The sequence below is a fragment of the Euleptes europaea genome, chromosome 7 (assembly GCF_029931775.1).
Source record: "Euleptes europaea isolate rEulEur1 chromosome 7, rEulEur1.hap1, whole genome shotgun sequence".
NCBI lineage: Eukaryota > Metazoa > Chordata > Lepidosauria > Squamata > Sphaerodactylidae > Euleptes > Euleptes europaea.
Genome location: NC_079318.1, coordinates 45,432,194 through 45,459,153, shown reverse-complemented (window position 1 = coordinate 45,459,153; position 26,960 = coordinate 45,432,194). Strand labels below are relative to the sequence as shown.

The window sequence follows — 26,960 nt, the reverse complement described above, 5'->3', positions numbered from 1 at the left end:
CCATTTATGAACAAATTAAATGGCACTTGCCTCAATACCAATCCTTGTGGGACCTCACTGCTCACTTACTTCCACTGTGAGATTGCCATTTATATCTAGCAAAACATATGTGTGAAATAACAAAGTAAGATATATACACACATCAGTCACATACTTCTAGCCTAACCTGTCTTATTGGGTTGCTACAAGGATGAAATGGAAAAAATTTAAGCTGCTTTGGTTACTACTGGAGAGAAAGGCGGGGTATAAGATGAAATAAAACAATTTTTAAAGTACGGTATTTAAAATGTTATGCAGATAGAAAACTGGACACCCATTATTAAGGTGCTTACCAGTATATTAATATAGAAGTTAGTTACTAACTCCCTTAGTTTCTATCCCACTATGTGCAAAAGACATTCAAAAAATGACACTCAAAGTTAAAATAATGAACTTCACCTGCATCACTAGACTTATAGCACAATCAATGGAAAGTGAAATATACTGTGGTCATAGCAGTAAGTTATATCAACTTCCTATCCACCCCACCCTTCCTCCCTAAAGCAAAGTTCCAGTCTCTTCCAAAAGGGCTAACCTCACATTTTCTGCCAGGGCTGCTACACCTCTTACTGCTGTATGAAAGGCAGAAATCCAATTAGTGAATTACCCCCTGGTTGGACAAGTGTTATGAATTCTCCACTATTTATTGCATTTTTATCTGACTTCAACCAAGGACTGCCCTCCAAAGTGACTCACAAGGACAAATGACAATTACAGTTCAATACAAAATGCATTCCCGGCACGGGCTTTCTCAACCAAGTTAGACTGAAGCATGGTGCAAAGGTGCCTGGCAGTTTCCTGCCCTGCCTCTGATGACTCCATCCATCAAATGCAGTTACGGTAGGTTTTTATTGGGGGGGTTAGCCAGAGCTAGACACAAGGGTGGGCTGCCGTAACTCTCTGCTACTACATACAAATGCACAGGGATCCTGCCAACATAGTTCCAAAACCTGTTAGGCTGGAATATTGACTATGGGAAACTAAACACTTAGGCGCTACACAATTGGCTGATTCAGAGCCCTATGGGTGCTCCATTCTGGCATTATTAACATTAATGGGGGAAAAAGGTGTGGATGCTCTGCATACTTACTTTTATGCTATTTAAAGAAAAAAAATCTTTCTTGAAATAACTCTTTACGATCGCATCATCATCATACATTACACGTACAGTGAACCCACTGTAAAGGATCTTTGGGCTCCATAATTGTAGCTTCAAGAAGCATTCACAAGTTTACTTGGTGCCTAGCGACCTCTAGTGGAAGAAAAGTTTATTACTGTACATACTTGTATGTAAATATAGACTACCTCTTTCTCAACAGAACATCCCCAAAACACTAGTCTTCTTTTAAGGTAAATACAGTATTTGTCGTTGTAGCAAGTCGCTGCTAACATTTTAAACTTGCAAGTATTCTACCAAAAAAAAAAAAAAAAACCTGCAGAGAGGCCAGAATGATGATTACGACATTTATGAAGGTGCACTGTCTTGAATATTCCTGCCTGAAATCTATACGGTTTATGTAAATACAGCACCATTTTATGTTGTAATGTGTTGGTGGGAGAAAGTGGTAGACTTGGATCCTACTTCTGGATATAGTTTGAACAAATCTCCTAACCCAGTGAGGACATGAATAAGATAGATGGCTCAAGCTTGTATGTTGCTATTCACAGAAATTAAGACTTTTCACTGAGATTGGAATACTTGGAAAGCATCAGCAGCTAAGCCATCTAAAACAGATATTGTTAAACAGTTTCAGTGTTTGCCTCCAAGCATACATAGGACTACAACACAAGCTGGCTCAAGAGAACATTGCCAAAGCCCTCCCTCAGATTTCGAATTTGATTAATATTCCAACTTTACTCTGTTATGAAGATGGACAAGGCTAATGGGTCAATGATTCACTGCAAAGTCAGAAGCTTTGGGGTTTTGCTTTTATTGACTAGATGTGGTGCTTTCATTGTATCTTCTTTCCCTTCTGTTACCCATCTCTTAGAATGTTGTTCATAGAGAGTTTATTTCTCCCCAGCTTATCGCTTTTAAAAAATTTGCCACTTAGTTCAATTCAAGCAGTGTGTTAAAAGTGCTATCTTCTGGATCAGCAGCATCTGACCCTGGTCTTTCAGTGCAAAGGGTGCAAGGCAGAAAAATCAAGGAAGAGGCAAATGTGGGTGTTAAGATTTCTAGTCCTTACTTTCGACACAAGAACCACTTCATGTAAGATGGCCATCTTTTCCAAAACATTCAAAGAATTAATTATACAAAAATCAATATGACAAATCTTGAAGCCTATATATATAAAAAAAAAACCTCCAGCACCGATTATTTCTTTTTCCCCTTTGAAGGCTTTGCAAATAAAGCAGGGTCGATGTCACTTGTAGCCAGACCCCTCACTAAGAAAAGCCTCGCTGCTCTTTCCTGCAAGGTGCCCCCACATTTTAGTCCCAAAGCCATCAGTTCAAGCTTCAGCTTCTCTAACCCAAGGGCTTCCAGTTCAGTTGCAGAGCTGTATTCCAGCAGATTTATTGTTGCAGTCTCCTAAAAATGAGAGAAGCACAATGTTGTAGTACTCCTGCATACCCCAAAAGATACAACATTCACTAACTGCTTGGGGGTGGGGAGAGATACAAATATTACTGGGTTTTGTGTTGCTCTGGACCCCCAAGGCAGTGCACCTGCCTCATTTTATTCAAGAGCACGCCAACAGCCAGCTTGATGACTGTTGGTCCAGGCCTGTAATCTAAACCTCCGGGCTTCGGCAACCACTAGAAGCCCCCCAGGGAACCCATATTCATTTTCGTCCTTTGCTTGACTTGTAACCATAGCAAGTGGCTTTCTGCAAAAACAGATCACTTGCTATGTTTTCTAATTAAGCAAAGAGAGAATCTGGATTCCTAGAGAGGCTTTTCCCCCTCAAGCACTGGAGAATTCATTCCCCCAATACATATGTGCATCTATGAGCACACCCTTTTCACTCTCTCCATCCTTTTTTTTTCTTTAAACAAATCAGGAATAACTCGAAGGAAAGCTCCCTTAAGGGTCCTATGGTGATTCTCAAACACTTTCAGGGCATGCTACTGTGAATCCCCCATGTAATGTGGTGGATGTTTTGGTTGCAGTGACAGAAACAAACTAAAACATGAGGATCCATTATTATGTATACAGTATAGAGGGCCAAGCAGTACCATAATGGCTGCCAGCAGTGGCTGTATCCTTATCTCTAATGTAAGAAATTTTACAGTAGTCTTTCAGAAGCTCATGTTCCATGAGGCAGGAAACTTCTCTAAGTATACTTTGATCATGTTGCTTTGGATTCAACATGGTGAACACCCTAGGCAAAGATACCCTTGATATAAGGCTAATCGTGGTGTTTCCTTCAACTATGGTATTCCTTGGTATATTTTAAAGTGATATTGAATTTGGTCTGAATCTCAAAACACTGGCAGGGACTCTGTATAGAAAAATACTTTTTGCACAGGAATGGAAACTCCATGGTACAGCAGACAACTGCCTTTAAAACTAAAGTTTGGCTCTTAATCCAAATGTCTTAATCCAAAATCCTCTAATTTGAAAATGGGTACCACTGATTAATGGGACTCCTTCCCAGATACATAAGAGAAGGATCTCAGTTGTAACACAATATAAGGATCTCATGCACCATAAGTCAAACAATACTAAATTGTTTCATGGTATCCTTCTGGATTGCCTTCTGGAACTGGGAGGCACTGTTCTGCAGTGGTTCTGGCCCTACCATAAGGGTAAACTTCAGAGTGTGGTGCTGGGGAGCTGCTGCTCTGGCCCTTGGCCTCTGGATTCCCGAACGTTCCATCTTGGCCCCCATGCTTTTCAACATCTATGTAAAGCCACTGGGAGAGATCAATTGGAGATCTGGGCTAAGTTGACACCAATGTTCAGATGACACTCAGCTCTATCTTGTGCTATGGCAGATCCCAGGGAGGCTGTGGAAGCCATGAACAGGTGCCTGCAGGCAGTTTTGGAATCAATGAGGGATAACAAGCTGAAATGTAATCCTTGCAAAATGGAGGTGCTACTGGGGGTGTGGGGGTCTGACACAGGAAATGAGTTATCCCCTGTTCTGGATGAGGTTGCACTTGCCTTAAAGGAGCAGGTTCACAGCTTGGGGGTGCTCCTGGACTCGGGCCTCCTGTTGGATAAACAGGTGGCAGAGGTGGCGGGGGGGGGGGAGGCCTTTCACTAGCTTCAGCTAGTGAGCCAGCTGTGGCCCTTCCTGGGCAGAACAGATCTTGCCACTGTGGAGAACGCCCTGGTGACATTTAGATTTGATTATTTAAATGTGCTCTACGTGGGACTGCCATCGAAGAGAGCCCAGAAGCTGCGGTTGGTATAGAATGTTGTGGCCAGATTGTTGAACAAAGTGGGTCATAGGGACCATTATCATTCCAGTCCTGTTCCATCTACACTGGCTTCCAATTTGATTTCGGGCTCAATTCAAGGTGCTGGTATTGACCTTTTAAAGTCTTGTACTGCTTGGAACCCATTCCAGTGCAAAAAGAGCACCTGTATACAAATAAGCATTTAGGTGTAACTTGATTATAACTTTTGGCGTATCTTCAAAGTGGCCGTTAAATAATAAACTATGGATCAAGTAACAACCTTGTCTGCACGGAACCAACCAACATACCTTAAAGTCTGCCTTCTCCTATATGAACCTGCCCGTTCACTCTGATCATCTTTGGAGGCCCTGTATCTGTTACCCCACCATCTGAGGCTAGACGGGTGGCAACATGAGAAAGTGCTTTCTCAGACATGGCACCAAAAGTTTGGAACTCCCTCCCCAGGGATATCCATCTGTCACTTTCCATCGGTGTCTTCCGCCAGTGGGTGAAGACTTTTTAGTTTGGCATATCCCAAAAACAATATCGGCCCTCCTCCCTGGTTCTGGTGTTGTTTATTGAATTATAATTGAATTATTTTAGAATTTTAAATGTTTTTATACGTGCTGACTTGGGCACCTTGATAAAGTAGAAAAGCAGCATAAAAGTGTTTTAAATAAAATAAAAATCAATCGATAAATACTATGCCTAATATTAGGTACAGAGCTGCAAATTTACCTGCAATTTACAGCTAGCATTCATAGGTGCTTTAGGCAAGGGGGGATTTGGAGAATTCCTGTATTTTATTGTCTTCCTCAAAGCCTTCTGAAAGTGGAAACACATGGCAGACACATGTACATGTGTGATTTTGAGCAAGGCTTCAATATAACTGATTTGTTTAGCACTAGTGAAAGTGTCATTATGCAAGCCGTGTTTGTTACTTTGGCATAATATAGCAGTGTAACCAGGAAGGTATATTTGTTAACAAGGTGAACATCATATCTCACAGATCTCTTTTTAAAAGATGCACAGAGAACTGAAATAACAAAATGAGCCCACCTCCAGTCAGAAATACTTAATCATACTTACACGGTCTTGTAACTGGCTCACAGCTTCCTGAGAACCTGAGGCATTTGCTTGCTCTCCTTCTATCAGGGTCTTGGCTACTTCGTGTTTTTCATCCGCAGCAGTTTCACTGCTTGGCAAATCCTCTACCAGATCTTTCCCAACAGGTTCCACTTCCTCTGGTGACTTCTCAGCAGTGTCCGAGACTGAACTGCAACTTCCAGAATCCTCTGAGCCACCCGGCCCCTGCCCTGCACTCGGAGCCATTTTGAAACGGTCACTAGTCAAAGCCTTGCAACTTCCTGATGTAGTGGGGACTTCGTCGCCTTCACTGTCACTGCTGCCCGGAGAACTATCAGGGTCTTCCAGTCCTTCCACCCCCAGCCTGTCACAGTCAACAGAAATCTATTTTATAAGTGTATAAACATTTAACAATTGTCTTGATGAGTCACAATAGGTTAAAGTGAAGTGGGCCAAGAGCATGCTTGCTCCACAAGCTAGGCGTAGCAGCCTATGAAGTCTGAGAAGCTTTTGCTTTGATGACAGAGAAGCCACATAATTTATGATAATGTTAACAGGAGCATAATATGTACGCTAAGAGGCACAGGGCTATCAAGACAACTGTATAAATTTGATAAGTCAGTGCAGCTCCCACCCAACTACAAGTAGGGCATAGAGAAGCAAAACTCAAATTACTCAGCTGTACTGAACCTTTCCACCTCATCTGCCGGAATATTTATATTGCAGGGTTTTGTTTTATTAATCCTAGGCTACCTTACAGTCCTGTTGAATGCTACATCGAACAGAGAATTCAACAGGTTGAAATGCTGAGGATTTTATGGAACAGTTACAGTAACTATTTCATAATTCCTCATCCTCCGCTTTAAAACGAGCACTTCTAATCTTTTGTTTTCTTACAATTTGTCCTTCTCATGTTGCAAGTAGTGAGTACTGTAATGCTTACCAAAGACATCTTTTCTTCTCAGACGTTGCCCCATTCTCAGACTCATTTGGGTGCTTTCGGCTTTCACTGCTTTCTGGCGAAACCATCTTGCTGGAAGATGCTTGCATTCCTGAAGAGAAGTACAAACCTTCAGCTCCTTCTACTTCATTCAGTTCTCAACATTTCAAAAGAGTACAGAAATGAACCACAAAGAGCCCATCAAAATCTATGACGGGTGGTTACATTTCCACTCAGTGCCTTAAACCTAATCCTCAATAAACAAAGTTCATTTAACATGCTTATTGTTAATCTCTAATCTTTTTTGTTAATTATGTCAGACCCCATGTAACCAATGGTGCTCTGTTATACCATTTATTGAAACTCTGAAAATGCTTTCAGGAGAATTTAAAAAAAAGCAGACAGCTTCTTGGGTGAAATTAGTGTGGGTGACACGAATTTGTCCAGAGACAATCACCAAGATGAATATCATGAAATTTAACTTTCAATCACAAAGCATTTAGATCACTGAGCGAATCTGCTAGCCGAACACCATACAAGAGATTATGGAATCTTGGCACAGACAAACAAGTTCAATTTCACACAGGCTGCTTGCAAACCTCTGGATTCAGATTATAAAAGCTCCCATAAAGCAAGACTCTGATACCAAAGCAGGAACTGGCAGCATGAGAGGCTATGGCAAAGTTTATACAGTCAGGGTCTCTAATAAAGCAGATCGGTCAGTGAGAAGTAGGGCTGTCGATTCGGTTCGTCCCGAACCGAAAAACAGCTGAATTTCCCCCGATTCGGCGGTTTTTCGGTTCGAATTGAACCGAACTCAAAAAAGGCAAGAAAACGGGGAGCCGAATTTGCAAGTTCGGGGTGTTCACGAATAAATTCGGCAAATTCAGGCCATTTAAACAGATCTGCGCCTTCCAGCTGGAAGGCGCAGATCTGTTCCCACCCCCGCGCTCGCCTTCAGGGGGCTTCCCTGAAGGCGCGCGGGGGGCTCTTTAAAGAGGCTCTTCCAGCTGGAAGGCGCAGATCTGTTTAAAGGGCCCCCCGCGCGCCTTCATGGAAGCCCCATGAAGGCCCGCGGGGGGCCAAATTTTCCCCCGAACTCCGGATCTCGCGCCGAAGTTCGCGGATCCGAAGCGGGGGAGTTCGGACTTCAGCACGTCCCGAAATTAAACGGGCCGAATTTTGCCGAAGCTGAACTTTGCTGAATTTTTTTTTTCAACAGCCCTATTGAGAAGCAAAGATTCCATGTTTTCAGTACTACCTTTAAGGACAGAGTCCTCCAGCCTCTCTGCCATCTCATGGCATTGCTGCTGATAGTCTGGATTAGTGAAAAAGTGTTTTGGCTCAGCAAGTTTGCGTTTCAGCCTTTCCAGGCGCCTTTGTTCCTTTTCTGCTTCACGTTCTGCTTGCTGCTTCACCCATTCAGCCATTCTGGAAGGGAAGGGAACAGGATACTTTTCAGTATGTCAAATTCAGCAACAGGCTCGGCAGTGACTAATTTTAGCCACTTAGTGCTGGGAGGAAATATCCTAGGTACAAAAGGAAAACCTCCTCCACCTACCTGTCTGTGTAAACTTCGAAAACCTACTATAGAAGAAACGAACTGAGTGAAACTGGGCAAGTGTCACAAAAAGGGAGGTGAGGGGAAAAGCTTAAAACTTGTGGTTATTATACAAAAATTTAGAAGGCCAACCCATTAAAATCATTCACCTCATACCCTTCTTAGTTTCACTCTAAATGCTCCTTCCAAGCCCTTTTCACTTGTTACATTACGTACAAGCAGTAAATGCTACTAAAAATGTGGACTGATTAATGTAACCAAGCAGGTACAGTCCACTAAAACTGAGTTGCTTTGTAATGGTGCCATATAAGCAAGCTAGAGGCAGAGTTTAGCAACAAGGACATTACTGGTCCCAGGCAGCTACAAAGAAATTGGAAACACTGTCATTTTAACCAGCCCTTTAAAACCAATGTTAATGAGAAAGAAGGATTATCTCTGATGCTTAGACAGATTAAGAGGAAATTAAGTGCTGCGATATTTCATAGCAGCGATGGTGTTCTCATCTGAATGCTGCAATTCAACAAAAACTGAAACACTCTCTCCCAAAGAAGAGTAGCCACAGTGAAATGTGGTTATTTTGTGGGTTGATCCAAGACTTCTTCATACAGTGAGAACATGGAAGAAATTTTTACCACCTTCGCATTCTCTCAGCAGCTTCCTTGGTTCCAATTCTCCAAAAAGCCGCTACTGAGCATCCATAACAGTTTGCCATGAACATTTTGCCAAGAAGGCAGAATCTGTCAAAAGCGCCTCCTTCACTCTTGCATAAGTGTTCAGGGAAGCCTTGGATCAACCCAGTGTGGCCAAGACAAAGAAATGCCTCACGCTTTTTCATGGTTGACATCTCGAAGCCTCCTTCCGCTAAGATCTCTACAAGCTTCTCGGTTCGTTGTTTTTTCAATCTGAGCACCAAGTGCTCGCAGCATAGATCCAAAACCTGGGAGGAACAATAGATATCAGCAGCAGAAATGCAAAAATAAGAAAAAACTCCAAAAGATTACAACATTGTTCAACTTAAAGAAAAGTGCTTTTTAATAATGAAAACCCCAGCTCCCTACTAGGCAGACTATTAGAACATGATACTAATATTACTAATGTTTAACCACCCTCAGCTGAGACCAAAACTGTAAAGATTTCAAATATTATGGTCTAAATCACATTATTTCAAGCTGTTCACAACACTGCCCCCATCAAGTCCAAAATTCTTCTGGAACTGTAATAATTGTATGTAGGGAAAGTAAAACTGGAATAATGTTTATGCTACACTCTCATCTCTACATCAGTTCAGTCCTTTGTACAGACAGATCCAGTAGTCAGGTAGGCTTGTATTTAACCAGAAACATGTTTAGTTCACTGCACTTAAAGAAAACATGCAATACAGCTGGTATTAGGGGAAAATGTACTCTAGTTTACACTTGAGTAGTGTAATGGAGGAAGCCCAGGACCTTTAGCATTCTGTCAAGTAATTTAAATTTGTATGTCTTGCCACTGTCAGTGTTTCGCCCGAGTGTATAATATGTACTTCAAAGAGATCTATAATAAGTGCTGGTATCAGCACACTGCTTAGCAATAGTCAGTTAATCCTTCCTATACCAATTGAATAGTGCCTGAATACTTGAAAGGCATATAAAAGCAGTTTGTAGATCCTATGAAAATGTACTAGGGGAAACAATCATTTGCTGCAAAGGAGTTCTGGCTCTTATAAGTGTGTATATTTTTGCAAGGCTGCTTGCAAAAAGTGTGTGTGTGTATATATATATAATTTGTAATTAAATCAAAGAACAAAGAAAGATAGCTTGATCACACACAGACTCAGTAGGAGTAATTAAGCCAACACATTATCTCTAAGCAGGACTGAAAGAAGACTTTTTGGTTTTCAGGTGATTTCCCAACACAGAACTAAACAGTTCCAGATTCATAGGAACCAGAATTAAATGATGAGGTAGATTCCAATAATCTGGAATTTCCTCCTTCTTATGACATACATATGCCCACTTCTGTTTTAAACCAATTATATTGCAGTAGATTAGCTTCTAGTGGAGTCTGAATGGCAAGTATGACATCGCTTGAACAAATGAATAAAATAAATAATAAAATTCATTTAAATGATTTAATGCAACAGACAGCTTGCTTTTCATTGCAAGAATCAGACTGACAGCCTTTTCCCAACAATTAATTCACTACAAGCTGGGTTCTCGCAGCAGAAAAATAGCTTTGGTATCATTTTAAAGGAAAAGCATTTTGGTTCTATAGCTATAAATTAGCTAGAAACTAGCCTTACATTTCAAAGCTACAGCTGTAAGTTACTTGCAGTGATAGCATGAAACCGAGTACCATTTTACACTGGTTTAAAAGTTACAGCGCTTGCTCAGCAGAAAATAGCAGCAGTGAACCAACCTCCCTTTCCACCACACAATCTGGGTTCCAGACTGTAGACCGCTCCATCCTGTAGGACATCTTCAGAATCAACACATCGGCCATTACACTTGACATAAAAGTGTTCTTCTTGAAAGCCCTAGACAGAAGTTTTTAAAAATAAAATGTGGATGTAAGAGGTTTGCTTTAGTTACAATAGTACATAATAATTGTTATTTAAGATACTTGTAGTGCAATCCAATACAGAGTCACTCCAATCTAAGTCCACTGATTTCAGTGATCTTACATTGGAATGGTTCAGCATAGAATTACACTGCTATTTAAAGTAACATGCTAGCAGTCCTCTCAATGGTTGTAGGAAGATTTGGGACTTTGCATGAAACACAAAAACATGGGCAATTATGCAGCCTAGCCCATAAAATAAAGCACAAATAAACGATACCAGTACTAATTTGGAAATGAAATAGTCTGTTAATAATGATATACATGAGAGAAAAATATAGAATGATTATATGAATGCAGGTAACAAATAAATGATCAGCCACAGCTGATGGACAGGACACAATTTAGCAATCCACGTATTTATTTCCTCTTGCACTGAATATGAAGGTAAGATCTCTTTATGTCAGTATTTTTGTAAGCTTTATTTGTTTAGTAACCAAGATCTTTGGGAATTTTTCTAGGAAACCCTCCCATCCAACACTTCATATGACACCTATCAGAAATGAACTGTATTAGAAGATAGTACACTTCCAGTTCACTTAATTATAATGCTCTTTCCTTTCAGAAGCCCGAAGTCAGGCTACGTGTACTTCCTAGAAAAATTATTACAAAAACAAATGGGACCTTGCCCTTTTGCCTGGCATTCAAAAGTGAAAGGTTCTTTAAGTGTGGAAAACTTTAATATAACAAAATAATCTGTTTTATTGTGGATGTTTTCTTTTTTAACTGTTGCTACATATTCAGATCCTTGTGGGGGAAAAAGTACAGAAAATGGAACCACACCTGAAGACAGGCATTAGAAAAGTCCACAGCATGATTATTACCAGGAAAAAGACAGACTTCATGTATTATACCTATTCTGCAGTCATTTCATTTGTTACTGATGAATTTCCACGTTAAATTCAAAGTGCTAGTTTTTACCTATGAAGTCCTTCATGGCCTGAGATGCACATATCATTTCCTGAGATGCTTCTCTACCAACAGCTTTATTTATCTGAATGAGACCTTTTAAAGGTGCGGCCCTGAAAATGGGCAAGATTAGCAGGGCTAGTACCCAAGCACCTATTGTGGATATCATCTAGTGAAATAACTTACCTGATGAGGTCAGCAAGGTACCCACACTAGTATTACTCTACAGAATATTTTTTAGGAAATAATTGTCATAGTTAATATATGTTATACATTGCTGGCTTTTGATTTTTATAACCCATGTTTAATCTCTGTGAGAAAGTAAAACAATAAATGATGAAATAGTAAAAATGAATATGAATAAAAATATTAATTACAGAACATCAAGGTACATTCTGAAGATCAGTTAACAGCACTACAGTACCACTTCAATAACCTACTGCCACCTCACTCTACAAACAACCAGGACTGACAACAAGTGTTAACACTCCAAAGTACACACTTATGAGCAAGTGTTCAAACCCCATTGGCAATAATGGGTTATCAATACATAACAAGGTGAGGAATAAGTTATTCTGAACAAGACACAACTATGCTATTTTGTTTATGTGACATGGTGGAGCACGTATACGCTATTCACACAGTTCAGTATGAAAAGGGAAGCAGAAACCTGCTTCCTTACATAACACTCTTTAGCCTCTCACACTTCACTTTCAAACAGAACAAAATAAAGGAAGCCAAAAAAGCTAACCATTGTACCTCCTTTCACAACTTATACAGACCCCTACTTACCTGTAGCTCGCAACGGGCGCGGAGCAAACCCCGCACCGAACCACCTTCAGCCGGCAGCAACACCAACGCCGTTCTAGAAGCCAACGGATCCCTCACCAGCAGCGCCATTTGTGCCTTCCGTTCGCTTCTTTCCGGAAAGACGCCAGCGACACCAACCCAGACAGCGGTCACTGGCGCGCACTAATGACGTAAAGAAACAAAACAGGAAGTAGGGCGTTCGTCGTTCTACATCGCTTGCGGGGGATGCGTGGTTTCCCCCCCTTCAGTCTTATTTCCCTCCCACGTGACACTCGGGGAAGATGTGCGCACGCGCCAAGAGAGGAGTTGTAAAGGGAGCGAGGCAGCGAGGGGGAGGGGTGGTCGGCATGGGCGGAATTGGCTGCTTGACAGCGAAGGGAAGCGGTCGAGCGGCTGGAGTTGCCATTGATCTCCTGGCTCATGGCGGAGCTTCAGTGTGCTGACCCTTTCAGAGACAGGAGTCCGTTTTCTGCACGGCTTTCCTTTCCGCTTGGGTGCGGGGCGCGTCACCTGATCGGCCTTCTGTCTATTCTTAGTACTCTGATGAGTCGGAGGCTTCCATGTTTTGCGGTCAAAATTTTCTCCATGCTGCTTTCCTACAATGACGGGTGCGGCGGGAAAGCCAAGCCCACGCCTCCGCCCGCGCTGTGCCTGTTATCCCCCCACCCCACTTTTAATTTAAAACTGGGTCTGGTTAGAAAGTGTGAGCCAGTATTTGGGATTATTACTTGCTTCTGTGTTGCAATTTGCCCTCCATTTATCTTTTTTTTTTTAACCTATTTATAACCCCTCCTCCCCGCCCCCACGCTTCTCTGTGCGCACACAGTTTCATTGTGTTTGCACACGCCATATTTCCCAGCCTGAATGCCAGCTTGGGACCAACGATCTGGAGAACTCTGGGGCAACGATTGTTTTTTCCATCGCAGCAAATGTAACTGCCTGCCATGCCACCGTGCCAGAGGCAACAGGAACAAGAGCAATCGTTTCGCAGGCAAAGGACAGCTCGCAGCCGCCACCGGCTGCCTGAACTAACGCGAGTAAAAAAATTGTACACGCTGAGGAAGAAGGGAGGAAATAAACCAGCCAGAGGAAGCCTCGAATTACACAGTGCTCGAGCATGCCCAGGCTCCTCCTCCCCCGGCAGTTTTCTTCGAAAAGCACAATGTTCATGCCCTGTCATACACAGCCACAGCCTGAACATTCAGTATATGAAACAAGCATGATAGAAATCTGAGTAACTTGTGTAGGATATTTGGAAGAAGAAAAAATACATCACCTCGTCAGGCAGCAACCTCACATAGGCTTCCATAATGAATGCTTATGTGAAACTGGTTGGATGCCTCAGGGATGCTGAAGCAGTCAAAAGCCAATTCAACTAGGGTTTGCTGCAGTGATTCAGTGTGAGGAAAGCGCTCTGCACCCATTTCAGTGCCCTCATCTCTAGTCAGTCTTCATAAAAAGAAATCCACTTTGGGGACTCCTACTCTACGTATTCTTCCCTATCCCTGTTCTCTTTGCCCCCTCCCCTTTGGTGAGTTACCCTATTGGTGTATTTTAGTGGCGCCACCTGAACTCTCTGAAATCTTAAAACTGTTGAATGCTAGAATTTTAATAACGGGTTTTATTTTATGACAAGATGTCTTTTATTGTACCTTTGATTGTAAGCTGCCCTTAGCCGGACTTTGGTCAGGATAGGGCGGGATAGAAGTCTCATTAATTCACGTTTTCCAATGCAAGTTTCAGGATTTCAAAACAAGTTCTGGGGCTGAGTCTTGGCTGAAATTTTGACCAAGCTGGAGACTTGTATTCAGTTTGTCCATTGCTACAGCCATCTAGAGCAAATGTAGCAATCAGAGTTTACTTTATTATTTATTGTTTAACTTTATATCCCAACCTCCCTATCTAGCAGGGCTCAGAATGGCTCACAACATATATAATAACAGTAAAAACTATTAAAACTACGATAGATGAGCTCAATGTATTACATCGAAACCATACCAAATGGCGTATTAAAATCAGCATCCCAGATTAAATCAATGGTGACCCTACAGAAAACGGGGGAGGGGTACAATGGCTAATGGCAGCCAAGGTGATAACTGGGAGGACTGACAGGTGGAGGGATCAGGTGGCAAACAACAAAGGGTGTCCCACAATCCAGGCCAGCCGCAGATATTAGCCATATAAACCACTGCTGTCCTCAACTGTAGGGCAGGTGGAGCATCTCAGTCTTGCAAGCCTGACAAAACTGGACCAGATAATACCCCAGGTCTCCCTTGACAGAGAGTTCCACCAGGCCAGGGCCACAGCCGAAAAGGCTCTGACCCTAGTTGAGGACAGCCAGATGGCCTTCAGGTCAGGAACCACCAGTAACTTGACTGCAGTTGAATGCAGGGCTCCCTGGGGAGTATATTGGAGAAAGCCGTCCTGCAGATATGAAGGTCCCAGACCTTTTAGGGCTTTAAAGGTAAGTATCAATACCTTGAACCTGATGCGGAAAGCTTTGAAACACAGGTTGTATATGTGCTCTCCGGGGTCTCCATAAGGTCCCAAGCAGCTTCATTCTGGACCAACTACGATTTCCGGAGCAGCCTCAAGAGTAGCCCTGCATAGAGCGAGTTACAATAATTAATTCTGGAGGTGACAGTTGCATGGATTACTGTGGGACAGGTAAGGCAAACGTTGCTGGGCCTGACAAAGATGAAAAAGGCTGTCTTGGCAACATTATTGACTTGTATCTCCAGAGAGAGAAAGAGAGACGTCCAAAGTCACACCCAGACTAACCAAAGAAGATATTAACTGTAGCTTTCACTTCATTTTCTAAAATGGTAGGTGGTTCTTCAAAAGATTCTTCTTGGAAAGCACTGGTCATTCTTTCATCACTTCTGTATAGTTTTTCAGTGTATTCTCACCTTTTCTTTATTTTGTCCTGTTCAGTTAATGTATTTACATGTTGATCTTTTAGCATACCTAACTGCTTAAATTTTCCTTTGTTTTCTTGGATCTTGTGGAACAGATCTCTTGTTCTTCCTTTTTCGTTGTTCTCTTCTATTTCTTTACACTGTTTAATAGTTCTCGCTGTCTCTGTGTGCGTCACTGGAACGCTGCATTTAGACATTTGATTCTGTTTCTGTCACCTTTAACTTTTGCTTCTCATTTATCTTTAGCCATTTTAAGAGTTTCCTCAGTCATCCATTGAGGCTTTTCATTTCTTTTGGCTACAGGAATAGTTTTTGTGCCATCTTCCTTGATAATATTTCTAGTTTCCATCCATAGTCCTTCTGGTTTACATTCACTTGAACTTAGTAATGCAAAATATTGTCGAAGGCTTTCACAGTCAGAGTTCATTGGTTCTTGTAGGTTATCCAGGCTGTGTGACCGTGGTCTTGGTAATTAGTAATGCAAATCTGTTCTTTACATGGTCTTCTACTGATGGGGCCATTGATCCCTGAAGGGGGTGGACGCATCTTAAGTCTGGTGTCTCAGCTGTGATCATTCTGCCTTGAGTGACTCTGCTAGCAGTTTAGCCTATTGATAGAGTCCAGATCCCTTATGGTATTGCTCCCAACTTCGCTGACACACACAAACCCCCTCACCCCATTAAGGTGTGCATCCAAAAGGGGTGAGAGCAGCTTAGCATCCATTAAAAGAGGAGGAGGGGAATCCACCTGCATCAGCCTCTGACAGGGTATAGAATCCTTCAAAGAAATATCCTGGGCAAGATTGTTCTCCCTTCCTGTACTTATTCCTGGGTTCTCAGCCTGTTACAAAAACTAATAGTGAAGTGGCTGGCCCCTATTATAATAACAAAACAGTAAAACCATACCACTCACAGAGAAGGTAGGGACTTCTATGTACTTAGGGGACTTTCCAGATACAAAGAAAAATACAACCTTGTAAATTAACCAAAATCCAGCTGCAAAGTGCATTGAAAGTGGATCAAAAGTGCATTATTTGGCATGTGTGAAAGCGCCCATAGATGGATGATAGAAATCAAAACTGCTGGTGAAATATGTCTAGGCCATGTACTCTAGTGATTAGGTTGCTAAACTTTATATTGTTAGGATTTGGATAAGAACTGTATGAAGTATACTTTTGAAATATGACTCTCAATTGTGAGTCGGGTCCCTAGGATGAACAACTGTGAAAGAGGTAAAACATCATCTCTGCCTGTGTGTGTTGGTGGAGAGCCATTTCAAACAAGGGGAGGGGCTGTAGCTCAGTGGTAGAGCATCTGCTCGGCATGCAGAAGGTCCCAGGTTCAATCCTTGACATCTCAAGTGAAAAGATCAGGTAGCAGGTGATGTGAAAGATCGCTGCCTGAGACCCTGGAGAGCTCCTGCCAGTCTGAGTAGACAATGTTGACTTTGATAGACCAAGGGTCTGATTCACTATAAGGCAGCTTCATGTGGTCAAGACAAAAATCCCTACAGTCAGCAGTTTAACAACTCTTATGCAGAGTTAGGCATGACTAAATCCATTGCTTTTAAGGATATCTTACTTAGGGTTACCAATCTCCAGGTGGTGGCTGGAGATCTCCCAGAATTACAAATTATCTCCAGGCTACAGAGATCAGTTTCCCTGGAGAAAATGGCTGCTATGGAAGGTGGACTATATGGCATTGTACCCCACTGAGGTCCCTTCCTGCCCCAAACCCTGCCCTCCCTTGGCTGTGGCTTTACCCCCAAGATCTCCAGGAATTTCCCTAACCTGAAGTTGGCAACCCTAATCTTACTCTGCCTAGAATCCACTATAAGGCTGCAATCCAAGGTGCCCCTTGAACCATACATAACATCAGGTGGCATAGTTCCTGCCCGTTCTTGCAAACCAACCCTAGGTAGATTTTTGCACCAGACAATATTTTTCTACCACCAGCAAGCACGCAGAGAGATGTTTAGTTTTTGTTTTCTAAATCTGTTGCACTGTAATCAGGCTTTCATGTGTGGAACTGGCAGCTGTCACCGTTTCTGATGAGAGGGGCTTTATAAGATACTATGGAACGTGAGCTAGATGACTGCCTTTCTTGAGGTCCTTGCAGAAATGGAAAGTTCTTTACTTAATAATTAATAGCCTAAAGGAAACAGAGTGCACTGCTGCGAAAGAAACTATTCCCACCCAAATAAGATGGTGAATTTGGCAATAATGGTTCACTGGAAATTAGACCTGTCACTTTTAGCTGCCGTTCACAGAAGTGACTTTCGGGGAGGGGATTATTTTTAGTCACAACTGGAAATGAACAGAATTGCCCACTAAAATGGAGGCGAAATCTATTGGTTGCTCCTTTGCCGCTCCTATTAGCAGCCCTGTTTCTCGCTCTTTGCAAGGAAGCCTAATCACAATCGTCAGGTTGCATGCCACAGAGTTAAGCAGCGGGAGATTCAAGGGCAAAGCCCGAAGAGCGTTTTCCTCAGCGTCTCTCATATAGCCACAGCCTCTCTGTTGTGGGAGAAACAAGGTAGTTTGCAGAGGCAGAAAACCGCCTGCGCAGAAGCAGCAGCGGAACGCCGGAGCAGCCGTGGAACGGGAAAGCTCCTCCCAGGCTGATAGCCATATTTGGCAACTAGGCCCTCGGGGGTGACGTCATGGGCTCGCTCTGCTTTAATGTGGAGCAGGTTTTCTCCTGTCAGGCAGCGAGGAAAGACGCTCTTAGGAGCGCTTTTCCAGAGGTCAGCCAAGGGGAGGAAACAAGGGGCTTGCAGACTGGAGAACGGAGGCCCCCCGTGTTGGCCGAAAGGGAAAATCACATTGGCTGACAATAGGAGGAAAGGAGTTCCACTGGGAGGCAGGCTGAGCTGTAGTAGGATGTCCTCCCACAGGAATTCTTCTATTTTTAAATCGCACTCCTTACTACAGCTTTACTACGAACAGAGAAAGCTGAACAGGGAACGCAGCAAGCAAAGGGGCTGCCGTCCTAGGCATAATCAAGTCTCAGGGGAATCAATGAGGTTTCTAAATAGATCAGGATGCCAGACACAGTTTTGAAAACTGGATTTCTTCAGGGGGAATCTGATGAAGAATGCTGAATGCAAAAAAAGGGGCTCACTGAAACTACTGATACTCTTCTGAAGCAACTGTATCTAGATTTGCACTTAGAGGACATTCACAAAACAGCATTTCTATTCTAGTGCATTTAAATCATTAACCTCAAGCGCAAAGGTTTCAACTGGAGCTGTCTCCATTTTAGCAATGATCTGTATCTCCCCCCCCCCCAAGAAATACACTTTATTATTTTCCAAAGAAGAAATGACTGGTCAAGAGGTTACATACTTTCTAAAGATTTGCTAGTGAAGTGTTGTAATATTTTAATTGATTAATTAGTTGCAGAAGAGTCTACCTGAATATTACCAAATACTCTGTAATTTCTACCAAGCCTATGAAGTAGCAGTGAAGCAAAGGAGACCTTTTTTCTACGGCCACTGCATTAGCAAAGTGTCATTCAGCAGAGCTGTTTGCTGGTCTCTTGACAAAGATATTAAATTATAATTTTTAGGATGTCTTTGTAAATTATGATCATTTTTATTCTTCAAAATGGCATAGGTGGCATACTGTTTTTCCATTAGCCATAGAGCGGATCTGGCCTGATACAATTAAATGCATGTTTACTTCAAAGCAAGTCCCACTGAGTTTGATGTGGCTTACTCTCAAGTAAATGTCCACAGGATTACAGCCTCTGTGGTTCCTAAAATCCTTTTTTCCTTAACAGAGTGATTACTGAATTGATGCAATTGCCTAGTCAACAGACTTTCCTGATGTCACAAGGCTCAAACCCTGGAAATTATTTAAATGGTCCACTGGCATATTTTCAGGTAAGCTTTGTCATCTGGCATTTTACCAACCAAATACCTATTATGTATTTACCAAGAAAGCAAGTGCTTTTAGATAGCAGTTTAACCAGACAGATCTGTATTTAGCAGAGGGACAGCTAGCACACATTGTAATCACACTTTGGAAGTATGGTGTGGCCATCCGGAGTGGTAGGGCATCCAAACTGTTGCTGATGTAGTGTTATCAGAACATCCAGTTTAGTGACAATCCTTCATTGAAGAGGAACTCAATACCATCATTTGCATAAAAATGCATAGGTATAGGAGCCAACACAACATCCCTCATTGAATTTCTAATTGTAACCTTTTCTAGTGTTGACTAAAGGAAAGTTCCAGAAGTGTCTTAGGGTATGCACAACTGGTTAGGGACATAGACACGTGAATACCCAGAGATTCCTACGAGTCTGTATTGCACTGTTGAAGCAATGCATATCATCTCCACCCTGGCAAGCCCCATGCTAAGAGACTGGCCCAAGCAGAGTCCATTGAAGTCAATGGGCTTGGCCCAGGCTAGCCTGATCTTATCAGATCTCAGAAGCTAAACAGAGTTGGCCCTGCATAGTACTTGGATGGAAGACCACCAAAGAAGTCCAGGGTCACTATTCGAGGAAGGCAATGGCAAACTGCCTCTGTTAGTCTCTTGCCGTGAAAACCCTACAGGGTCCGCCATAAGTCAGCTGCGACTTGACAGCACTTTATACACACAACTAGTAGCACTGGCTTCTGGACATGAACTGCTTAAAGCACCTAGACTCTGCAGCTATTTAATCACTTGTACCAGTTAGGCTTCTCTCAATGAAAAACCAATTGAAGCTATTGTAAAACAAGAATGTCCTTTGTTGTAAGAAGGGACCCCCCCCCCCATGAGTTATGCTACTGCGCTTTTATGCTGCTGTAATCTACGTGGTACAAATGGCAGTTCATTTATGATCCATACACAGTTTCACAAATATGATGGATTCAGTTAAGAATGTGGGGCTTATACTGGGCCCAGCATGTCCTTCACTCTACATGTCTGCATTTGAATAGAATTCACAAAAGCCCACTTTCTTCAAGGAATCTTTCAGAGAATGAGCAAATTCTCCCCTCCCAACAGATTCCAGTTGAAACCAGTGAACTTAATTAATGGGACTGGTGGAGTGACCTTGATGGGCAATGGTCTCTGAATGGGGATGTTGTTGACTGCTGAGGGCAAAGTGAGAACCTTACAAGTGGAATTGTACTCAAAGAAGGCTCATTTCCTTGACAAGCTGCCACACTTCCATCATTCTGCAGAATATATAACATTGAATTGTTCAGGGGGAATTTTTTTGTATAAAGGGAATAGAGATTTGGTAAAACAATTGTGTAGTATGGCACTTTCTATTAAAATAATAGTGGAGGATGGACAGTGGGAGTGCAACTCTGTCGATTCCCGTGGACCTCTCCAGCTTTTGATACCAGTTCATGGTATCCTTCTGGATCGACTTTCTGGGCTGGGATTGAGAGGCACCGTTCTGCAGTGGTTCCAGTCCTACCAGGAGGGCAGGTTTAAGAAGCTGGTGCTGGGGGACTGCTGCTCAGACCATTGGTCTTTGTCCTGTGGGGTCCCACAAGGTGCTACCTTATCTCCTATGTCCTTCAACATCTACAAGAAACCGATGGGTGAGGGTATCCAAAGATTGGAACTGGGTTGTCACCAATAAGAGAATGACACTCAGCTCTATCTCGCACTTCCAGCTGATCCCAGGGAGGCAGTAGAAATTCTGAATCACTGCCTGGAGGCAGTTTTGGAGTAGATGCAGATGAATAAATTGAAGCTTAATCCCAACAAGATGGAAGTGCTAGTTGTGAGCGTGATTCAAGGTGACATCTGTCCTGGATGGTATTGTCCTCCCCTTGAAGGAATAGATCCATAGTCTGGGGGTGTTCTTGGACTCCGGCCTGCTGCTGGATAAGCAGATGGTAGCTGTGGCCACTCAAGTGGCCTTTTAGTAGCTTTAACTGATTAGCTGGCTGCCGCCTTTCCTGGGCAGAAAAATATCTGGCCACTGTGGTACAAGCCCTGGTTAAATGCAAGATTAGATTACTGCAATGTGCTTTACATACTGCTGCTCTTGAGAAGTGTTTGGAAACTTCAGATGATGTAGAATGCTGCCACGAGGATGAGTGGAGTGGGACCATATAACTCCAGTCTACAGTGGATCTCAATTTGTTTCTGGGCATAATTCAAGGTGCTGTTGTTGACCTTTAAAGCCCTATATCCGTGTTGGCGAACCTATGGCACGTGTGCCACTTCCGGCACGCGTAGCCCTCTCTGCAGGCACGCGCAGGTGGGCTCCAAAAGGCCTCCTGGGTCGTCTGTGCCCCTCCCTCTCTCAGCTGAGCTCCCCCCCACCGTGCGTGCATGGGCGCGTCAGCTTCCTGCCTCACACGCACGCGGCTGGCTTCTTCCTCTCCCCCCCCCTTGCCCCGCAACAGCTGATAGGTGGCGGTGAGGCCAGCAGCAACGAGGCCGGGCCTCCTCCTCCAGGCTCCAGCAGCAGCTCCTCCTCGCCACCTTCCTCCTCGTCGTCCCCCTCAGGCGGCTCCCAAAGGTCCAGCTCCAGGCTGCCGCCGCCATCGACCTCCTCCTCAGGTGCCTCTCCCCCTGCCGTTTTCACCCTCCACCTCATCCTTCTCAGGGTGATCGCGGAGGGCCAGGCGGCCCCTCAACAGCCGCGCATCCGCCAGAGAAAGACCTGCCGTCTCCCGCCGTCCTCCCCCTCTCCCGCTCGTCCCTGACTCCTGCGGTAAGCTTGTGGGGTAGCTGGAGGCACCTTCGAGTCCTCCAGCTCGGGCATGGCTGCGTGGCCTCTGCCTTCTCCCTCCCCGCCCCCTAAGGTCGCCCACAGGCTGGCAGGGTCGCAAGTGTTGGCGCCCTCGCTCTCGCTGCCCCCTCCTCCTTTGCCCCCGACAGCCAGCTGGGAGGCGCCCGATGCCGCCGCTCTGGGGCCCAACGTCTCTGCCGTCCTGCGCCGTCGCCTCGCCGCCTCCCCAGAGCTGCCGGTAAGGAGGGGGAGAACTTCGGGTGTGCGCCCTGGAGCAAGTCCTGGGTGGGGCTTGAGGCCTGACCCAGGACACTTTCTTTCTTCCTTCCATCCTTCCTTCCATCCTTCCTTCCTTCCATCCTTCCTCCCTTCCATCCTTTCTTCCCCAGTTCCTTCCTTCTCTTTCCTTTCCTCCTTCCTTCCTTCCTCTTTCTTTCTTTCTTTCTTTCTTTCTTTCTTTCTTTCTTTCTTTCTTTCTTTCTTTCTTTCTTTCTTTCTTTCTCCATCCCTCCCCCCTTTCTTCCTTCCTTCCTTCCTTCCTTCCTTCCTTCCTTCCTTCCTTCCTTCCCCAGTTCCTTCAATCTCTTTCCTTTCTCAGTTCCTTCCTTTCTCCATCCCTCCCCCTTCCCTTCCTCTACTAGGGCTGCCAACCTCCAGGTGGTGGCTGGAGACCTGGCAACCCTAGCAATAATGTCCGGTGGTTGAGCAGAGGATGAGTCCTGGAGAGATTCATGCCGAATACAAACAACTTTTTATTGAAAGGTAAAAGTTTGCATCATTGAAAGTTCTGTTACTGTGTTTTTCTTTTAACACAAAATATGTTAAAGTATGAGTTGTTTTTTCTAAACTAAAACCTCAGAATTCAGGTTAAATTGCCATATTGGCACTTGGTGATAAATAAGTGGGTTTTGGATTGCAGTTTGGGCACTCAGTCTCTAAAAGGTTCACCATCGCTGCCCTATATGGTTTGAGACCAACATACCTGAAGGACTGTCTATTCCCTTATGAACCCACCCAAACACTACAGTCATCTTCACAAGCCCTGCTTCAGGTGCCCTCGCCTTCTGAGATGAGGTGTCCGGTAACCAGGGAGAGGGCCTTCTTGGTCATGGCACCAAAACTCTGGAACTCTCTTCCCAGGAAGATTCATCTGCCCCATTTCTTGCCATCCTCCACCAGCGGGTGAAGACTTTTTTTGTTTTGTTTGGCATTCCCTTAGTGATCCCTCCTTCCTGACCAAGTTTTTAATTGCTGTTCTTGGGTATTTGTATTTTAGCACTGGTTTTAATTGTTTTAACGATGTTGTGTTTTTGGGGGGCAATGGTTGTAAAATGTGATTTTATTATAGATATTTTAATTTGTGAGGGTGGGAAAGTGGGGTATACATTTTGTAAAATTAAAAAAATGTTGGATTTTAATTGCCTATGAAAATTTAAAACTGTTCTTTTTCATCCACTATCTTGTTTGTTTATGGGATGTATTATACCAGGGGTCCCCAGAGTTGTGACTGTGGGTACCATGATGCCCACCAACACCTTTTCTGGTGCCCACTAAGTATTTTTAGGAAGTGGGTGGGGCCAAGTGGACTTTTGCCAGCAAGGCTTCTGATTGGCCATTGGAGATCTGATTGGCTATGCCAATTGGGGGGAAAATTGTTTCAACAGCAACTGCCACCACAGCACAAGGATGTACACTTTGATTCTGAAATTAAGCTGTAGCACTGATTTTGTGGCTGGCTCCACCTCCAGCGGCAGCCATTTTGTTGCTACACCTACCATGCTGTCCCAGAATTCCAAATATGCCCGCAGGCTCAAAAGGTTTGGGGACCCCTGTATTTTTTTTCACCATCATTCCTTTATTGGAATAAAAGGACCCCTGTATTATACTGCCTTCATTTTTCTTTAATTATGAAATCTAGTTCAATAAATTATGTAATTTGTGAAATCTAGGCTATTGTACATATATTATACTGCTTTTAGTCCATTGTTCTTTTATTGCATAGCCCATTTTTATTGCATGGCTCATTGTATGTATTATTGTGGTGTCCCCCCCACATTTTTCTTTGTATTGTGCTCTATAAACTGGGTTGAGTCTCAACAAGAAAGGAAGGGTGGTAAATGCAACAAATTAATAAATACATAAATGTTAGCAAGATTTGGTACTTAACCAAAATGTGTGGATGCTAGAGCTTGTTCTCTAGAGAATCTTGTTTGATATCTCACTGAGTGCAGCACAAGGTCAAGACAAGGTCACTGCAACTCCAAGCTCAGGAACAGGACTTGGCTTGTTGATTCCACGCTACACTTCTGAGTTGCTTGGAGCATCTCCAAAGTGTACCACCAAACAGACTAACCTCCTCTCTTTCAAGGCTGCTGCTCCCCATAGTTGTACTGCATGCCTAAGGCTCTTCCAGTATTTTCAAAGTGCAGCATGCCCTGAATAAGCCCCAGCCCAGAGCTTGGTGTTGAACAGGTTATCCCCCAGTGGTGCTATACTTCGGAGTTGTCATCCATGTATAGGGTTGCCAATCTCCAGGTACTAGCTGGAGATCTCCTGCTATTACAACTGATCTCCAGCCAATAGAGATCAGTTCACCTGGAGAAAATGGCCACTTTGGCAATTGGACTGTATGACATTGAAGTCCCTCCCCTCCCAAACCCCGCCCTCCTCAGGCTCCACCCCAAAATTCTCCCGCTGGTGGCAAAGAGGGAAGTGGCAACCTTAGCCATGTAACTGAGCCACTTGAAACGCTGAAAGTGCAGTGTGATTGTACAGACAATCTCCCCTGCCCACCTACCAATCTCCAAATTCTGTAGGAAGGCTGGGTGTAGTCATGCTTGCCAGAGGTGGGCAGGGGGGCGGGATTTAGAGTGCAATGTTAAATAGTTACCCCCTTTGAAGTCCATTGACTTCAGTGTATTTAGAAGGGTCTAACTCTGTTTAAGATTACACTGTATGTGGGAAGTGCATTTGTGGACCCCTGTTCTTAACGATACCTTTTAATGGACTATCACAGTAGCACATATTGTTTTGAGGATATATTTTCCATTTTAAAAAATGATGACATGCTATTTATTATTAAATGGAATGTGAATAGGTGCTGGCTTGATTGTTCCTTAAATATAATGATGGGAAACAATGTATTATGACACTCTGCATTAATCAGTACAGGAACTTTCTGCTACTTTGTGCTGTAAGAATAAGAATGGCATTTTACTTCGGCATCAAGACTACTCCAAATGGCCAGGGTACTGAAGGCTTCCCAGTTGGGGATCAGTTTCTCAGTCTTGCTCATTCATAATTTCCAGTGCACTTTTTAAAGCGCTTTACAGTTCTTATTTATCTTTATACAGCTCTCATGAGGTGGATTAGATTGAGACTGAGAAAATTGTAACGTACCCAAAGTCAGACAGTATACTTCACAGCTGAATGGGAATTTGATCCTGGATTTCCCATACCCAAAACCAGCATTCCAGGCCATGTACCACACTGGCTTTTCATGTTAATGGGGAAAGTGCTTGGGACTGATTACTTCTTATATAAAGTCAGTATGTGCACAAGTAGTAGTGGTTCAAGGATTTAATGGCACAAGGACATCTAGGCCATATACACACAGATATATAGTTTTATTGTTACAAAACTCAGTATGTCTAGAGCTGGTGAAGCACAGTGAAATCAGTGAAATGTTCAGATCCTACCTCAGGTACCTTAAATCACTATCTCTTAACATCATCCTTTCTATTAAATGGAAAAACACTGTGACCTTTTCAGATGAGGCTCAGGGTCTAACAACTTTAAATATAAAAAGAGCCTATGTATAGAGTACATTTCCAGTAGATAGAGTACTAGACTTGGGTGAGGAAGAATCTTCAAACTGAAGGATTATTTCACATGGGCCATTTATGCATGGTTGTTTCCTTGCGCTCATCCCACCAACATCTTCAGGGCTTTGCTTTGATTATGCTTGCATTTTCCGACTGTCAGAGGTCGCCTTGCTCTCCCCGTGCATTTCCACGCTTTTTGCCCACATTTTCTGGATTCGTGTTTAGCCATGAAAAAGCAGGAAGAATTGGTGAAACACTGTGTAGTAGACTTTTCAGAGGGGAAAAAATTGACAAAATGTGTCTCCACTCCTCTTGATTTTTGTTCTCCTGGAACACAGGTTCTCTGACTTTAATTATAGTTTACACAAAGACACTGTTGATTTAGAGATTAAGTAATTTTCAAGACTGGATTCTAGTTTTCGTAATTAGCACCTGAATATTTGCAATGTTGTTCATACAACCAGTCTACAATGTATCTAAAGGACATTCTATAAACTTCTAGTTAGGCCTATGAATATTACCATGTATGAGAGGGCAAACATCACATGGCCTTGTAATATGTCTCCTGGAACAGAGCTTGACACCATCTGTAATCATTTGAAGTTTGCAAAACAGAGTTAATAATGTGGTACCTTAGATTATCACCTTGTGAGCCCGAAGTAAAAACTCCCCACAAAAAAACCAACACACACACAAAATACAACACAGAGATGTTTCCTTGTTTTGCAAGTGGGGTGAGAACTGATCTGTAAACTTCCACCTAGTGACTACTCAAGTTGAATTTCCAGTAGCTGGGAATAATTCCCAGGTTACTGGAACTCCACCCATATCCGCTTGGCTCATCTAAAACACTTGTATACAAGGAAAGGACAACAATGAAAGATCTGTTCTTTGCCTTCCTCTAAGTGTAGAATGAATTAAGGATAAAAACTTGTAAAACTGGAACTTTGATTCTAAATTAGATCCACTCCTGGTTAATCAGCACCTTATCATTTCAGGGTTTAAAGAGGGCCAGGTTTGAACCAGGAAGTCCTGGGCCAAAATCCTAGCTCATCCATGAGGCTCACTGGATTATTATGAGGATAAAATGGGATAATCCCCATGTATGCTGGCCTTGGAAAATGTATATGTGATAATAAGAGGCATCTGCAATGCTGTTTATGCAGTAGAGAGAAGCTGAATAATGACAGGGCACATGGAACCCTCTCTCTGACTTCACGTTTTACCATCAAG

General features: G+C 43.2%; 1 protein-coding gene across 1 annotated transcript; it reads right to left on the bottom strand.

Moving 5' to 3' along the window:
• Window positions 1–2,345: 2,345 nt before the first annotated feature.
• On the bottom strand, window positions 2,346–12,383 carry SDE2 (SDE2 telomere maintenance homolog). The gene is made up of 7 exons (XM_056852817.1): window positions 12,276–12,383; window positions 10,374–10,491; window positions 8,802–8,913; window positions 7,677–7,846; window positions 6,419–6,527; window positions 5,479–5,839; window positions 2,346–2,572 (listed from the first exon to the last, which is right to left on the bottom strand). Exons 1-7 carry the CDS (start codon window positions 12,381–12,383, stop codon window positions 2,357–2,359), a joined length of 1,194 nt encoding a protein of 397 aa, XP_056708795.1. The 3' UTR covers window positions 2,346–2,356.
• Window positions 12,384–26,960: the final 14,577 nt, after the last annotated feature.